Source organism: Phyllostomus discolor, chromosome 6 (assembly GCF_004126475.2).
Source record: "Phyllostomus discolor isolate MPI-MPIP mPhyDis1 chromosome 6, mPhyDis1.pri.v3, whole genome shotgun sequence".
NCBI lineage: Eukaryota > Metazoa > Chordata > Mammalia > Chiroptera > Phyllostomidae > Phyllostomus > Phyllostomus discolor.
The window spans coordinates 165,370,443-165,386,692 of NC_040908.2; the positions used below are offsets into that span (position 1 = coordinate 165,370,443).

The 16,250-nt window shown below is 61.0% G+C and overlaps 2 protein-coding genes across 3 annotated transcripts; one reads left to right on the forward strand and one right to left on the reverse strand.

Annotated features, from left to right (window-relative positions):
* The first annotated feature begins 3,907 nt into the window (after positions 1 to 3,907).
* On the forward strand, positions 3,908 to 12,158 carry PPP2R5B (protein phosphatase 2 regulatory subunit B'beta). The gene is made up of 14 exons (XM_028517058.2): positions 3,908 to 4,260; positions 4,712 to 5,177; positions 5,881 to 6,077; positions 6,710 to 6,811; positions 6,945 to 7,037; positions 7,164 to 7,294; positions 8,414 to 8,473; positions 8,574 to 8,682; positions 9,198 to 9,251; positions 9,324 to 9,374; positions 9,510 to 9,629; positions 10,482 to 10,609; positions 10,869 to 10,970; positions 11,370 to 12,158. The coding sequence occupies exons 2-14, from the start codon at positions 4,979 to 4,981 to the stop codon at positions 11,515 to 11,517; spliced, it is 1,494 nt and encodes a 497-aa protein (XP_028372859.1). The 5' UTR covers positions 3,908 to 4,260; positions 4,712 to 4,978; the 3' UTR covers positions 11,518 to 12,158.
* A 290-nt stretch (positions 12,159 to 12,448) lies between these two features.
* GPHA2 (glycoprotein hormone subunit alpha 2) lies at positions 12,449 to 13,893 on the reverse strand. Of its 2 annotated transcripts, XM_036027598.1 has the most exons (4): positions 13,630 to 13,893; positions 13,154 to 13,256; positions 12,807 to 12,991; positions 12,449 to 12,690 (listed from the first exon to the last, which is right to left on the reverse strand). In XM_036027598.1, the coding sequence occupies exons 2-4, from the start codon at positions 13,248 to 13,250 to the stop codon at positions 12,589 to 12,591; spliced, it is 384 nt and encodes a 127-aa protein (XP_035883491.1). In that variant the 5' UTR covers positions 13,251 to 13,256; positions 13,630 to 13,893; the 3' UTR covers positions 12,449 to 12,588. The 2 variants fall into 2 exon arrangements, with proteins under 2 accessions (XP_035883491.1, XP_028370892.2); XM_028515091.2 differs by lacking the exon at positions 13,630 to 13,893 and having other exon boundaries at positions 13,154 to 13,613.
* Between the last annotated feature and the right edge of the window lie 2,357 nt (positions 13,894 to 16,250).

The following is a 16,250-nucleotide window of genomic DNA, read 5'->3' on the forward strand; positions in this document are numbered from 1 at the left end:
GGCAGGAGATTTACTGGCCCTCCTTTCTGCAGCTGGTCAAAACTTCATCCCGTTTGGAATAATAGCTTTTCATGTATCTAATGCTAAAATTAATGAAGAATGGGTTTTAAATCCCTTGAATAGGGGTCTCTTGTTTTTTGTACAGCCAGTGAGCTAAGAATGGTTTTCACATTTTTAAACAGTTGAGAAAAAAATCAAAGGAAGAATAAGATTTAATGACATGCGAAGATCATACGAAATTCACATGCCAGTGTTCATAAGTAAAGTTTTCGTGGAACACAGGCAAGTTCATTTAATTAAGTACTGTCTAAGGCTGCTTTCTTGTTACAGTGGAGACCTGCAAAGCCTAAAATATTTTACAAGTTTGCAGATTCCTGCTCTACCGAGTTGGCCACGCAAGCCCCAGTACAGGAAGGGTGACTTGAGAGATACCCAGAGGTCATTGTGATTCTACTTTAGCCTTGCTTTAGCTTTGCTAGAGCGTGGGGACTCAACTGCCATCTAAAGGCAAAAGTCGGCCTGAGGCAAGGACACTCGTCCTGGCCTCGGGGCAGGGGCCTGGATGCCAGTCCCAGTTCTGTGTGGCCTCAGGCAAGTCAGCACTTCCTCTGTGAAGCTTCCAGCCGTTTTATCTCCTGTAACCAGAGGCTGGGTGTAGCAGGCCGGAGGATTCTTTGAAGGAATTGAGGAACAGCCTCCAGGAGAAGTTTGGGAGACACTGGGAAGGCCCCACTCCAGGAGGCAGGCGAATAGGATGACACTGAGCAAATGCTTGTTAAGGAATGATTCACGAGCTCTGCCTGTCTCCCCCGTGACAGACTGGGGGCACTGCTATGTGCATTGAACGTTGATTAAATTAATAATAATTTAAAAAAATAATAGACATTAGGAATTGAGCCGATGTGATGTCCTGGGCTTGTCGCTGCACTTGCATGACCTCATCTGCTCTTCACCACTGCGCAGAGAGAGGACACTAGTAATATCCCCGTGTCCCCGTCTCACAGCAGAGGTCAACAGGCTGTCTGCCTAAGTGCCTGTGGGGCGAGTGAATGAAAAAGCATCATTTCTCCTTCCAAAGGCAGTGGAATAGAAGGGCATATTCTGGAGAGTAGGAAGTGTCCTTGTGTCCAGTCTAGGAGGGGTGACCATTCCCCTGCAGAGGGGACAGGGTGCATCAGGTGCAAAGGTGGAGGACACAGGACCATTGCCAATATTCAGGTCCCGATCTGGGGTGGCAGCTTCCCTGGTCGACCTCTCTCTCGTGAAGCCACACCCATGTCTGGCTCTCATGGTCACTTGACTGGGAGCCACATCTGTCTCCCAGGAGTGGGTGCCTGTGTGTCCACTCCTCCTCCGACCCTCTCTGTGGCCAGGACACAAGGCAGTGTCTGCGTTACAGCAGAGGAGCAGACAGGATGCAGAGGGGCAGAGGGGCACAAGGGTCCTTCCTGCCGCCTCCCCTAGACAAAGCTCTGTGAGCTCCACAGAAATCCAACTCCAAGACACAACGATCTCACAGTCTGGCCCAGGCCTGGAGCAGCAGCCAGAGGAGAGAATAAAAAATGCTCTCGAGGTAAAGGGTACGAAGACTCTCTCTTAGGAGAGAAGGCTGTGCTTCTGGGAGGAAGTCCCTCCCAGGCCCTGCTTTAAGTCCAGCACCCCCAACAAACACACTGGCTGTGTGCACTGAATTAGGGAGCTTTCACTGGACAACGGGACCCCAGAGAACTCAACGGGTCTGGGGAAAGATGGGGCTGTGGGTCCTCCCCTCAGAAAGAAAAGGGGAAGGGCCAAGCTTTGTGGGGTTCCTTGGGGACCTCCCCACATTAGGTTAGATGGGAACTCATCAGGTAGAACCTGAGTTCTAGGTCTCAGGGGCTGGGGTGGGGGGAGCTCCCCCTTCCCCAGGGATGGCACACCCAGAGGAAGCCCCTCTGAGAATTTCCTCAGTGGGATCAGGGTGGGTGTGGAAAGGATCATAAGCGATAGCAAGGGAGTGTGACCTGTGACTTGGTCCATGGTAGTAGAGGGCCTGGATTTTGCATCTTGCTTAAATTCTGGTAAAACACACATAACGTGAATTTTACCATCTTAACCCTAAGTGTGTAATTCAGTAGTGTTAAATACATTCACGCTGTTGTGCAATCAGTCTTGAGAACTTTTTTGCCCTGCAAACCGGCTGCTCTACCTATACCCACTAAACAACAGAATGGGTGGGGTTTTTTGGAACGTTTATGCTATCTCAATGAAGGCGATAAAAAAGGATTTTCATCTGTGCGTCCAGGTGCCACAGTATCTATTTTGAGACCCAGTTCAAATACCACTCCTTGCAGGAAGCGTTAGTCCGCCCTCCGCCCTCCAGCTCCCCGGTGCTCAGACTGACCGCCCCCCATCCTACAAAGCACCGATTGATCCTCCACTGTCAGCTTGACCTTGAGTCCAGGACAGTATCCCCCAGGGGGCTTGGAGCTGGTGCCCTCCTGACTTAGGCTGGGAGATGGGGGTCTGGCCCCTGATCCAAGCTTTTGGTAATGGCTGTGCGACCTCGGGCAAAGCCTTCTCCCCTCTGGCACTTGGGATCCTTACCTGGCTGTAGAAGGCTGCAGGGTGGGCTTGCCCTCCCCCAGCTTTTTCTGCAGGGGTGTGGCAGAGACTTCGCCTCCTGAGCCTAGGAGTTGGGTAGGGAGGAGATTATGGGTTTCCACGGACAGACGAGGATGCCAAGGGCCAGATGAACGAGGCCTGGTGAAGGCCTCTGAGCAAGGGGCCACTGGCCAGCTCTCCAGTGGTGTGGTCCTGGAGCCCGGCCTTGCTAAACTGGGTCCTTGGCTTTCAGTTGCTCTAGCAGGTGGGCCCCTTTGGGCACCCAGTTTCCACAACAACAGGGAAGATGGCTGGGTGGTTGCACTGGCGCACTGGGTGCTCCCCGAGGCCCTGGGCAGGGTGGGGAGGACTCCGACAAGGGCCCCAGCCTCCAGCCCCCTCCTTGACTTCATTGTCTGGTCTCACTGCCCACTCCTCTTGCTCACATGGACCAGTTAGTTGTCCATCCAGGCAACACTTCTGGGTGATGGCTTCACAGCATAGTGTAGGGGCGTGCAGTTCGAGGGTACAAAGGATATGGGGGTCCAGGGTCCTAGGAAGGGGCCAAGGGAACTTCTGGCAGGAATGTCCAGCTCCTGGAATGCTATCTGTGCCTTGGATACTCTGCACAGGCTTTTCAACAAGAGACCCCTCATCTTAGGGCCCAGAGGGGCTGGGGGGTCTGCCCAGGCCGTCCAGCTTGCCTGCAGGGGGGCAGTGGCAGTGCCAGGGAGCACCTCCAGCTCTGATGCTTTGGCACCCAAGGCTGGCCCTTTAAACCCCAACCCATGATGTCACCTTAGACAGCAAGGAATGGGAGGGGGACTGCAGGCCTGAGGATGGACTGCATTTCCCAGCAGCCTCCTGCGTGCCACACCCCTCCCAGCAGGCACTGGCTCGCCAAACACTATTAACCAGCCCAGTGCCGGTTTCCAAGGAGATTGTGAAGTGTCTGGCGGTTCTGGGATGAGGGTGGGGTTCGCATGGGATGGAACGGCTGGGGCACAGATGGAGAAGGCCAAATCTTGGGGCCTGACATAGTATCGGGCCTCTGTCACTGTCCTGTCATCACGCCTAGCTTCCTGGTGCAACCTCCCGAGCCCTCCTCTCTCCCTATGCGGCCTCCCTTCCAAGAACCTAGGGGCCCAGCACCATTCGAACCTCATCCCGCTCTGCTTCGTCCTCGTCCCTGGGTGTTCACCGGGGCTACCCCTTTGGTCTGGCACCCCGCCCCCCCCCTTTAAGCGGTGCGGAGACTACATCTCCCAGCGGCCCCGGGAGCTTCCTGACGCAGCCCCCCCACCCCGCCCCCTGCCCGCGGGGAGGTGCGGGCCTGGAGGGGGAGGTGACTTGATGTCATCCTGAGCAGCTGGGCGGCGGGTGCCGGTGCGCACAGACCGGGGCTCCCGCGGCGACGCGCTGCGCCGGGTCGGGTCCCGCGACTTGCAGAGAGGTCCGCGCGCTGCCCGAGCCAGCCCCCCGCCCACCGAGCGCCCGCGCCCCGACCCGGCGCTGAGCTGGGGGGCATGCTCTGACCCCCCCAGAGTCCGAGAGGGAACCCAGGAGCGCCGCCGCCCAGCACCCAGAGCGGAACCGCTATGCAGAAGCTCTGAACGGCCGCCCCCTCTCCGCCAGCAGCCCCTGGGGTCTGGGGCCCAACGTCTGGGCTTCTGAGAAGTGAGTGTCCCCCCACAGGGAGACAGATGAGATTTGGGGGGTGAGGAAGGAGAGGCTGAGGTGGGGGAGGGTGCTGGGTCCTAGGAGGGAGATGACATAGGGATGGGATCCCCATTCTTGGGGAAGTCTGCGGTTGCCGGGATCCGCGGGGCAGCAGCGGGGTCCCACTCTGTTAGGGGCCCCCGATGAGGAACGGGGTTCCCCATCTCGGTAGGGGCTGCCTTGGGAGATAGGCTCTGTTCTGAGAGGGGTTGTTTGGAGCTGGGCCATTCAGTCCGAGCAAAGGGAGGGTTCCGCGGAAGGGGCTGCACCTCTCTTTGGGGTCTGGGCAAAGCAGGAGGGAAAAGAGCGCTCTCCCACACGCTGGCTTTCCTGGAAAAACTGACAGGCGCTCTCTCTCTCTCTCTCTCTCTTCCTTTCTGACCTCTCTGCCCTGACTTCACTTTCAAAGAGTCAGGGTGGGAACCCCGACTGGACTCGTCGTGACCCCCAGAAAGGACTTGAGGCCTGAGCCATCCTCCTCTCTACCCTGCCTGCCCCCCAGGACTGGGCAGTTGCCGAAGGCCCTGGGGGGGGGCGCCCAGGACTGTGGTTGTGCCCCCCCCTCCAGGATGGGCCCAAGTTAGTCAGCCAACCTGCACTCAGCATCCTCCAGGGCCATCGGGAGCGGGAGCGGGAACCCCAGGGTCTCTGAAGGCTTGACCACTGCCTGGCTGTCATGGAGACGAAGCTGCCCCCTGCGAGTACCCCTACCAGCCCCTCCTCCCCGGGGCTCTCGCCGGTGCCCCCACCGGACAAGGTGGACGGCTTCTCCCGCCGCTCCCTCCGCAGGGCCCGGCCCCGGCGCTCCCATAGCTCTTCTCAGTTCCGCTATCAGAGCAACCAGCAGGAGCTCACCCCGCTGCCCCTACTCAAAGGTGAGCCCGGCTGCCGCTGCCAGGGCACCTCGGGCCCAGCTGCAGGGGGCAGGGAGAGGCAGCTGGCAGGCGCCGTCAGAGGGAGTTTGGGTAGCCCCTTCCAGGCAAGGGACTCCGCCGTCCGAGCTGACCCCCGCCCCCAGCCCTCTCTGCTGACGCATGGTCCGACTGGCCTGTCATTCTTGGAGGTGGGGCCTCTGGAGGTGGAGCCACCCTGGGGGGCAGACCAGGGCCAAGGGTGGGGCCCACAGCCTGGGTTCCAGGAGGCCACTAGCACCCCAGGTGCTGGCAGGGTCCTGGAACAGGTGTTTCCTGTGGCTCCCTGGGAGCACCGTGTCGTCTCCCTGCCTCTGGGACACAGGGCCAGACTGGCTGTGCCCGGGCACCCTAGAGAGCCTCAGCTCTGACCCCCCCCACCCCACTTCTGGCTCTTGGAACAGACCACCACCTATGAGAGGGAGGTGGTCGTTGTTTGGGGGCACCTGTGGAAAGCCCAGGTACTCAGGGTCTGTCACCTTGCTTTCAAATGGGACCATCACGCCTCTGAGCCTGAGTTAGGAGGGAGAGACGAAGCTCCTTTACCCGCCAGGAACGGAGGGTGGGACGGGAGTCACTTGCTCCCGGAAGGAATGGGGTCTGGGCAGGGGAGGCTGCCCTAAGAATCACGGGGTGCGCCCAGGCTCAGCCCCTCCCCGCTTCCCAGATGTGCCGGCCTCCGAGCTGCACGAGCTGCTGAGCCGGAAGCTGGCCCAGTGCGGGGTGATGTTCGACTTCCTGGACTGCGTGGCTGACCTGAAGGGGAAGGAGGTGAAGCGGGCGGCGCTCAACGAGCTGGTGGAGTGCGTGGGCAGCACGCGGGGGGTCCTCATCGAGCCTGTCTACCCAGACATCATCCGCATGGTGAGCCCCCGCCGCCCAGCCTCAGCCTCTAGGCAGGGTTGGGGGCGGCCCAGGACCGCGACTGGTCTGCCCGTGGGCTCCCGTGTGGAGAATAAACCCGATACCCTCCTGCCTGGCCCCGAGTCCCACATCTTCCTTCCGCACTGTCCTCCAGGGCGCCGGGCCGGGGCCAGTGTGGGTCCCTCAGCGCCCCTGGGGGGCCTGTCCAACCCTATGCTTTTGCTTATCCTCTCCCCAGGCTCTGTGTGTACCCCCTCCCCGGCCTCGCACCCCTGCTCCAAGGCCCTCATCACCGTGTCTGGCTCAGGGGCTGCTTCTTCCGTGAAGCTTGTCTCAATGCCCAAGCTAGAAACCTCCCCTTTGATGGCTAGAATCCCTGCAGACCTTACTACTCTCTGTCTCGTCCTCCCCACTGGACTGCACCCCACAGAGGGCAAGGATGTGGCTTGTCCATCGTTGGGTCCCCAGCCCCTGGCCCGGGGCTTCCGTGAAGTCTGTCCTCAGGCAGTGATTGCCAAGGAGTGACTTGCTCGCTGGGGCCGGTGATGGGCCCCATGAGAATTTTGGACGAGGGACCCCCTGGCTTCTGCCTTGGAGGGCTCTTCCTTAAAGAACCCGCCTCTGTCCCGCAGATCTCAGTGAACATCTTCCGGACTCTGCCACCCAGCGAGAACCCTGAATTTGACCCTGAAGAGGACGAGCCCAACCTTGAGCCGTCGTGGCCGCATCTGCAGGTACGAGGGCTGGGGAAGGCAGGGATCGGGGTTTCCAAAAAGACCCAAGGACAGAGGACGAGGAGGGCCACAGGGCAGGGCGAGTGGGGGCGTCTGTTCCTGAACTCACCTTTTTGCCTATCCCCGCCCCCAGCTGGTGTATGAGTTTTTCCTGCGTTTCTTGGAGAGCCCGGACTTCCAGCCCTCTGTGGCCAAGAGATACGTGGATCAAAAGTTTGTCCTGATGGTGAAGTGGGGAGCCCAGGCCGGGCGGTGCCATGGGGCAGGGGCAGGCTCCCTGAGGGGCATGGGGATAGCATGGGAGCCACCTGGGCGTGGTCTCTCTCCTGACCCTTGACCCTGGGGCCCACAGCTCCTGGAGCTATTTGATAGCGAGGACCCCCGGGAGCGGGAGTACCTCAAGACGATCCTGCACCGGGTCTACGGCAAGTTCCTGGGGCTCCGGGCCTACATCCGCAAACAGTGCAGCCACATCTTCCTGCGGTAGGTGCCCGCCACCTGCCCCGCTGAGGCCTGGAGAGGAAGGGGCGGAGCTGTGGGGGAGACTGAGGCACAGGCTGCCAGGCTGGGACTCTGGTTTTCCGAGTTCCTTCTTGCAACGTATTACTTGATAGTGATCATTCAAAGCCGGTGAGGTCAGCAGAGGAAAGATGCTTATTTCCATTTTACAGATAAAGAAGTAGAGGTTTGCAGGGACTAAGTCTGTCCAGGGGGGGCTAGGACCTAAACCTTTTGCCCCTATTATGCTCAACCGGAAGGACCTACAGGAAGATCCTTTCTGCAAATGTGTGTTGAGCACCAGTGCCGGCACAGCCTTGCAGTTGGGACTGGCTCTGGGCTGTATCTGGGTTGGGTTCAAATATCTGGGTGCTCTTGGGCAAATTGTTTAAGCTCCCGCCTCGTCTCCTCATCTCTAAAATGGGCGCGAGAGCTACCTCAGGGACATTCATCAAGATGACACGAGGCGACTCCTCGGACGCGCCGAGTGAGGCACCCGGACCGAGCCCGGGACTCCGAAATGTTTGCTCTGGTCGTTACTAGCTGCAGAGCGGCTGAGCCCTGACCCCTGTCCTTCAGGGGCTCGGAGCCCCTGAGAGCCCCGGCTCACGAACTTTGGGGCGAGTTTCATTGAACCGCTGAGCCTCGAGTTCTCCCTCTGTGTGGTGGGTCTAGTAAGCCCCGCCTCGCAGGATGCCTTAGAGAAGAACATGGCTCAGAGCAGACACTCTAAGTGTCTTCTGTCCTTTCCGTTGACGGGCATGAAGCGGGGAGGGGCCAGGCGAGGTGTCTGCTGACTGGGTGGGGACCAGGTGAAAGGGGGCTAGAGTCTGGGGGGAGGGATGAGTTGGAAGGCTTCCTAGGAGAGAGGTGTGAGCTGGGGCTCAGAGTGGCCCCCGTGGCTGGGCCAAGGAGGGCGATTCTGGGGTGGGGGTGGCTCTCAATGGGGCCTGCTTTCGGGTATCGGGCAGGGAGCACGGCCTCTGGGCTGGGAGTGAGTCGGCTCCTCGGCCAGGGTTGGGGGGCCACCCAGGATGGCTGGGAGGGCCTGGGCCTGCCCCGGTCTCTCTCTGAGCCCTCCGCACCCTTCTCTTCCTCTCGCAGGTTCATCTACGAATTCGAGCACTTCAACGGTGTGGCGGAGCTGCTGGAGATCTTAGGAAGGTGACTCTCCCCGGGCCTCGGCCAGAGCATTGGCATCCTGGGTGGGAGGGTTGGGGCCCGGTGGTCTGAGCCCTCCTCCTCTCTCCTGCCCCCTCCTCAGCATCATCAACGGCTTTGCGCTGCCCCTGAAGACCGAGCACAAGCAGTTTCTGGTCCGGGTCCTGATTCCCCTGCACTCCGTGAAGTCGCTCTCCGTCTTTCACGCGCAGGTGAGGCCCAGGCCTGGCGCTGACCGTCAGAGCAGCCGCCTGGGTCAAGCTGACACCCAGGCTTCAGCCACACGACGTCACCAGTTTCGGGGGATCCCCTCTCACCTTCTTCGTCTTCACTGATTCTATTCCGTCGACCTCAGAGCATTGCCATGACCCTCAAAGGTTGCCAGGCACCAGCTCTGTGAAGCCTGCCCAGCCCCTCCCTCCCTGCCCTGTGCCCTGGGCGGGATCCAAGTCCCTAGCTTCTAGGTTCCCGTAGACTGAGATACAGATTTCGATCACGGAACCTTCTGTAACATTTATGAGGACTGGTTTGCCGAACGTTAGCCCTGTAGGATCCCCACTGTGTCCCCCCCCCCCACACCAAGCGGGGCGCCTGGGGCGTCCCAGGCTGTCGGGAAGTGCTTGGTGAATGAGCGTGGTCACGGGAAGTGAGCGAGTGTCTGGCGCCCAGTCCCCGTCGTCTCCTGACCCCAGTCTTCTCCTCCCTCTGCCCCCACCCCCCCCCTCAGCTGGCATACTGTGTGGTGCAGTTCCTGGAGAAGGATGCCACCTTGACAGAGCATGTGAGTACCTGGGTGGGGGAGGCGAGTGTCTGTCCCTGCAGGTCTGACCCCTCTCTGCCTCTGCCCCCACAGGTGATCCGGGGGCTGCTCAAGTACTGGCCGAAAACCTGCACCCAGAAGGAGGTATGCGGACGGGGCTGGCCCAGCACCAGGGGGAGGCTGGGAGGGCTGAGCTCCCGGAGGGCGGTTGGGCGTGTGGCCGGGAGATGGAGCCGCTGACCCATGTCCTCCCCCCACCCCCCCAACCCCCACCTGCAGGTGATGTTCCTGGGGGAGATGGAAGAGATTCTTGACGTCATCGAGCCCTCCCAGTTCGTGAAGATCCAGGAGCCCCTCTTCAAGCAGGTGGCTCGCTGTGTGTCCAGCCCCCATTTCCAGGTATGGGGTGGAGACCGGTGAGGGTGGGAGCCGGGGCACGGACGAGGAAGGTTGGCCAGTTGACCTAACACAGCTCCCTCCACCCTCTGGACCCTCCTTGAACCTGGTGATGGGCAGACACTGGACTCAGAGTGAGGAGGCCCTGGGTGGAGCCTCCCCCTGGCCGAGGGGCCTCAGGCCGCTCGCTGTGCCACTCTGGGCGTGATTGGGCTTCCCCCCCACCCCCCGTCCGTAACGTGAGCCGGCAGCAACCCCCCCAGAGGGCGGTGTAGATGTAGGTGGTGAACTGCAGTGTAATGACGCACTCCGCGTGGGCTGTCACCGCTTCTCTGCTCTCGTCGGTGGCCTTCGGTTTCATTAGTCCCACTTCAGGGCCCAGCCCGGTCCCCATGTCACGAGGCTGGAACTAGTGTTCCTCCATGCATGGGTACAGACGCGCTCCCATTCTCATGAGCCACACCCTCTGGTGGAAGTCCGTTCTCCCTCACAGTGACTCTGGTACTTCAGTTTAATGCACCTTATTCGATTCTTACTACAGTCCAGGGGCCAGGGGGGTGTAGGTATTATTAGCCCCATTTTGTAGATGAGAAAACCAAGGCCAAGAGGTTGACAGCTTTGCCCAAGGTCACGTGGCCCATGTGTAGTGGACCTAGGATTCAACCCTGAGCACTGGACCCCACATCCAGTGTTCCTGCTTCCCTGCCACGTTGCTCCCTCCAGCGGGGCAGACAAGCCCGAGGAGGGGTGTGTGGAGGGCAGGGTGCCCTGGGCTCAGGGTGGGGGTGGACACCAGCCCTTGCACACACAGGGGAGGCCCTGCTGGGCGCCCACTCTGCCGTCTCGCTGCCCCAGGTTGCAGAGCGGGCTCTGTACTTCTGGAACAACGAGTATATCCTGAGCCTCATTGAGGACAACTGCCACACTGTGCTGCCTGCTGTGTTCGGGACCCTCTACCAAGTCTCCAAGGAGCACTGGAATCAGTGAGTGCCCAGGCCGTCGTGCCCTGGCCCACGGAAGCTGGGTCCAGGGCCCGCCGGTCCAGACCCAGGGTCACTCCTAGCTAGAGGGAACGAGGGAAGGCGCGGGAGGGGCAGGCAGAGGGCCGTGCTGGTGTGTGCGTGCGGCTGCACTGCACGCTGCGTTCGGGGCACCACGGGGATGGGCAGAGCCCTGGAGAGGGAGGTGGGGCCAAACCGAAGTTGATGTCACCGCCTCACCCATCTCCCTTGACCCGCCAAGAACCATCGTATCTCTGATCTACAATGTGCTCAAGACCTTCATGGAGATGAACGGGAAGCTGTTTGACGAGCTCACGGCCTCCTACAAGCTGGAGAAGCAGCAGTGAGTGCTGGAGGCCTGGCCGAGGAGGGAGGGGAGACAGGGAGGAAGGAACAGCCTTCTCACGGTTGGAGGGAGCCGGGAGGATGACCCCGCACTGATCTGATCAGATCCTTAAAGTCCCTCCCTACGTCCCTGGAACGTGTGGCCCACTCCCGCCTGCCTCCCCACTGCATCATCCAGGCACCCTCCCAGGTGCCTCTTCCAGGTGCGGAGCTTTGGCCTCCTAGGGTCTCCTGCCGCTCAGGGCCAGGCTCGCCCGTCCGCTCCATGACCAGCCAGCCTGTCCTCAGTGACGTCTGCCGGGAGTGGAAGGTCCCCGTCCAGCCCCCTGTGCAGCTGAGGCGGTGGCAGGGGAGTCTCGGCCGCAGTCAGGGCAGCTGCCTCACCCTCTCTTCCCAGGGAGCAGCAGAAGGCCCGCGAGCGGCAGGAGCTGTGGCAAGGCCTGGAGGAGCTACGGCTGCGCCGGTTACAGGGGACCCAGGGGGCCAAAGAGGCCCCCCTCCAGCGCCTTACACCCCAGGTGGCCGCCGGTGGGGGTCAGAGCTAGAGATCCTACGGAAGGGGAGGCACCCAACCTGGAGCTATCAGTCCCTCCGTCCCCTCTCCTGCCCGGGGGCCCAGACAGACACACACCTACCCCTGGCCCCGCCAGACTGGGCTCGGAGGGCTCCCTGCCTGGCCCGGAGCGGGCAGCTTCCACTGTGGGGGAGGCGGAGAGGAGCTGGAGGTCCTGGCAGCAGGACTCTCAGGCCCTTGAGGCAGGACTTGACCAGGGCACGCTTGACCGGAAGCGGCCGTCAGGGACCTCCCTGCCCCGAGGAGCTGGGCCCTAGACTACAGGCAGGTGCCCAGCCCCTGCTCCCGCCGAGGGCAGTGGGACTCAGCTCCTCCTCCCTGCCGCCTCGTGCCAGCGCGAGGCCCCTCCGCACCCCACCACGGGCTCCACGGTCTATTTATTCTCCCCTGCTCACCCCCAACACAGACGCCGTCCTGGGCCTGGGGCGCCCTCCTCCCCTCCCCTCCCTCGCCCTGTACTTTCTTGTCCCCTTTTTATTTATTGGGCAGGGGGAGGGGTGAGGGCACAGGCAGAAGAGATTCCCCATGTCCTGAGGCAAGGTGGGGTCACTGTTACTGTGGTCTGTCCCCTTCCCCTGGCTGGGGGTAGACTTAATAAAGACAGAAACTCGAGGACTGCTTGTTTATTAAGGGGTGGGGGCCAGGAGGAAAGTGAAATGGCCGAAGGCTGCTTGGGAGGCCAGGCAGAGGCAGGGAAGAGGCAGAAGCGCCCCCCTTCTTTTTTTTAGTATTTTATTTATTTATTTTTAGAGAGGGGAGGGAGGGAGAGAGAGAAACATCAATGTGTGGTTGCTGGGGGCCGTGGCCTGCAACCCAGGCATGTGCCCTGACTGGGAATCGAACTGCGATGCTTTGGTTCGAAGCCTGCGCTCAATCCACTGAACTACGCCAGCCAGGGCGAAGTGCCCCTCTTTTCAGGAGGTGACAGTCACGGAACCTTACGAGGGTGGAAGCTGCCGTCCCCAATGAGGCTGAGGACAGATGGGAGTCCTCCAACTCGGTCCCTCTGACCAAGCGGAGGGAGAGGGCGGGCAGGGGTGGGCTAGAAGCGTGAGAGGCGACACATGTCACACTGGCAGGCCCTGGCCGTGAAGATCTCCAGCTCCTCCCTCCGGGCCCCCCCACACTGCAGCTGCACCTTCACCTGTGGGGGAGAGGGATCCACGTTCCAGTCCCCTTCCTCAGGGGACCGCTTTAGACCCCCGCCCCCCCTGCCGCCCCCAGCCCTCGGGGAGCCACCGCGGGGCCGGGCACCCTCACCTTCCTCAGGCCGCTGATGGTGCAGCACCGAGAGACGGAGGTGACGTTGTGTCGATAGCCGCTGGCCACCAGCACGGAGTACCGGGAAGGGAAGGCGCTGGACTCGCAGTGGCCCACACAGGCCTGTGCCACGTGGGAGCCCTGGCAGGTGCCCTGGCGGTCACTTCGCACTGTCACATTGAAGGCTAGACGGAGACAGGCAAGTGGTAGATAGTGCCTCTGCGAAGACTCGCCCAGCCCCTGCGGCCCAAGCCCTCAGTGCGGGGCGTCACGGGGGCTGCCCGCCCCTCCACCCGGCCCATCAGCTCTTTGCTCCCACCCGGCTCTCCGAGCCCAGGGTTACTCACGGTGCAAGTGGCAGCCAGGGACGGCCGCCCGCTGACCCCAGCCTTCAGCGATCACCAGGAACAGCAGGCAGGAGAGCAGGGTTCGGGGGGACGCCATGGGCACCTGAAACACAGCGGGCAGACAGGTGTCTGCAGGTGGGTGTGCAGGGGTGCTGGGGAGCTCTTTAAAGGCCGCCTGCGTCCAGGTGAACGGGCGGGGCTGGGCTGGGCTGCCTGGCTGGGGTGAGGCGGGCCTGTGAGTGGGGCTGTCTTCCCTGCACCTGCCTTGGGCTGAGGGTGTCTGCCTGTGTCTCTCTAGGTGGGTGTCAGTGTGAGCCACTGTCTCTGGATGTGACTTGTGTGTCAGCCCACTGGGGTGATGTCCCCTTGCATTTCTGCCACCACATGGGGCGCAAACATCTGCCTCCCTCCACCTGCCCATCTGGGCCTGCAGGACCCCAGGCCTTCGCAGGGCTGCTTCTGTCCCGGGGGCTTACCACTTCCAAGGCCCGGGAACCGAATGGGTTGCTGGGCAGCTCCTGTGCCTGCTGGTAGTCTCTGGCCAGTGCTGGTTCTCCAGATTTTTATTTGCCGGCATTGGGAAGGCACGCCCTCTCGGAGATCGGCTTTCAGGCTACCGCCTGGCCAGAGGCCTGGAGGAGCAATCCCACCTGGGAGACCCTGCCCCTGGCTGGGGTGTGGTCCTAGGAGGAGGGTGGCTCCTGCTGCGTTCTGCTTCCCCTCTGTCCAAAAGCTGCCCGAGGCCCAGGGCGGGGGAAGTGAGGTGTGGAGACAAGCCTGGGAGCTGCTGGGGGGGAGGGGCGGCTTGTACGCAGGTGGAGGAACAGGGGCCAGGACTGGGCCCAGTTGTGGCCACCTGCATTCTCTTTGCTGGGTGGCCTTGGGCAAGACAGCCTCATATTGGGGGCCTCATCCCCCAACCGTAAAACTACTGAACTCAGCCCCGCCTGCCTCCTCACCCCACAGCAGAGGAGGGGGTGTGGGGGAGGTTTGTGCGCACACGTGGGGCGACACCAGAAGCCGTCTCCCGAGATGTGCTCGGTGGCAGAGCTGGAGGGACAGGGGGCTTCTAAGTCCACGTTAGGGCTGCACGTGCACTGTCAAGTGGAAGGCTTCTCATCTGGGGTCAGCTACGAAGTGGGTGCCCCCCGCCCCCACCGCAGTCCCTGGAACAACAGGGGCCCGACTCCTGGAAGGGCCTGAAGCTGTTGATCCCAGCAAATCCCACGGTTTACTCCGGCTCCGGCTCCGGTTACAGGTGGAATGTTACTAAAGGTCACGCAGCCAGTTACTGTCAGGGCCGGGTGGGAACCCAATTCTGCTGGCCGTGTGTGGTGCTAAATGAGACTCGGGACAAGAACGTGGCAAGCTGGACAAAGATCCCCTGGTGAACGGTAGATGCAGGGCTGAGGCGGGGTGGAAACCAGAAGAGGGGGTGGTGACCTGGCCCACGCCCGGGGCCGCTGGCTCACCCAGCTGCTCGGAAGGGCAGAGCCAGCCGCACAGGCTGCTGGCACTGGAAGCCACTGGAGAGCCCAACAGATCCTACTTGTTTTCCAAATGAGAAAATAAGAACCAGAGAGAGCGCGACTTAGCCGCGGCTTCGCTGTAAGCTAGTGCATGTCAGGATGCTCTCGGGCCGCCTGGCTCTGGAGCTGCGCCTTCGGCTCTCCGTGAAGCGGGTCGTGCCAGGGACAGGGGGGCGAAGGCTGAAAACTTGACTTGCACCTCGTCCCCCAGTCCTGGTTGACGGCAGCTCCCCCCCAGCCCTCCTCTCCCCAGGGCCCAGGCCCTTTCGCAGCAGCCCCCTCTTCTCCCCACCCGCGGGGAGGGCAGCAAAACAAGGGGTCGCCCAGGGACCCAAGCAGTCACCCCGACATCACGGGAACCTCCGGGCACATGACAGACAGATCAGCTGCCAGGGGACCAGAGCTGACGAGGGTGCGTTACTCCATGAGGTGGTCCATTCTAATGTCGAACACCTCTACCAGTTAAAAAAGTGATTCCTTTGTCCTCAGCTACAATGAGGTTCCCTAAATTCCCAACAATTACTTTCATCCTCTGTGAAATACGACACAAACCCAACCTGTCTGTCCCGGATCAGCCCTGCGTTACAAGATGCCAGAGCTGGGGGCCCTGGTCTTCTCCAGGGGCCCCGCCCTGGGCCGACCTCGGTGATGGGTAAACTCACCTGCGTCGCTGCCAAAAGCCAGAGGGACAGGCGGGTGGGCAGCATTCACCCACTGAGAGGCCGCACCCCAAGCTGGGTGCGCTGGGGAGGATGACTTGTGAGGGTCAGCAGGACCCAGATCGGCGAGTCTTGCAGGACCCCACTCCCTGACCCCAGCAGGGGACTTTCCAACTTTCCAGTCCACCCTGCGGTCCGGACCCCGCCCCCACAGCACCCTGCAACCACAGGTACGCCCAGGGCGGGGTCCAGGCGCTGCTTCCCCGTATCTTGCGGGAAGAGTTTGCTCTCTCTCACACTCTACTTTACTGAACTCAGTCAATAACTGTTCATAAATAATTTATTGTCTTAGGATCCTAAGTGCTAGAGATAAAAGACCCAAATTGAACCTCAGAACAGTATAATTCTCAAACTAGAACATTTTAGAAAGTTCCATTCTTTTTCTAGTATTTTAAATTGAAAAAACAAACTTTCACTGGAGAGGGGGAAAGGACAGGGCAAACCAACTGGAGGACCCAGGGAGTCGGGGCGGGCAGAGGACAGCCACCGGGAGCGCGCACTCCGGCCACCGCCGCGTCCGTGGAAGGTTCACTGGCTGCTCCTCCGGAAGAAGTACCGGAACGGGAAGAGGGAGCTGCAAGAAAGCAAGCGGGACAGGCTGAGGCTCCAGAGGGCCCACTCCCTTCCCCCAGGCCGCATTAGGGCTCCATTAGCCGGGGCGTTTTCGCTCGGGGGAACCACTGAGTGGAAACTCAAGTCTGGAACGGCATCTGAGAATGTACCCAAATTAGATTACTCTCAGGCGGGGAAACACAGAATTGCATCAGGATGGCTGGGCTCTAGATAGATGAAGGGATCTGCTAACTGTCCTCTGCAAAAATAACTCTGGAGACACAGCCTAGATTCAGG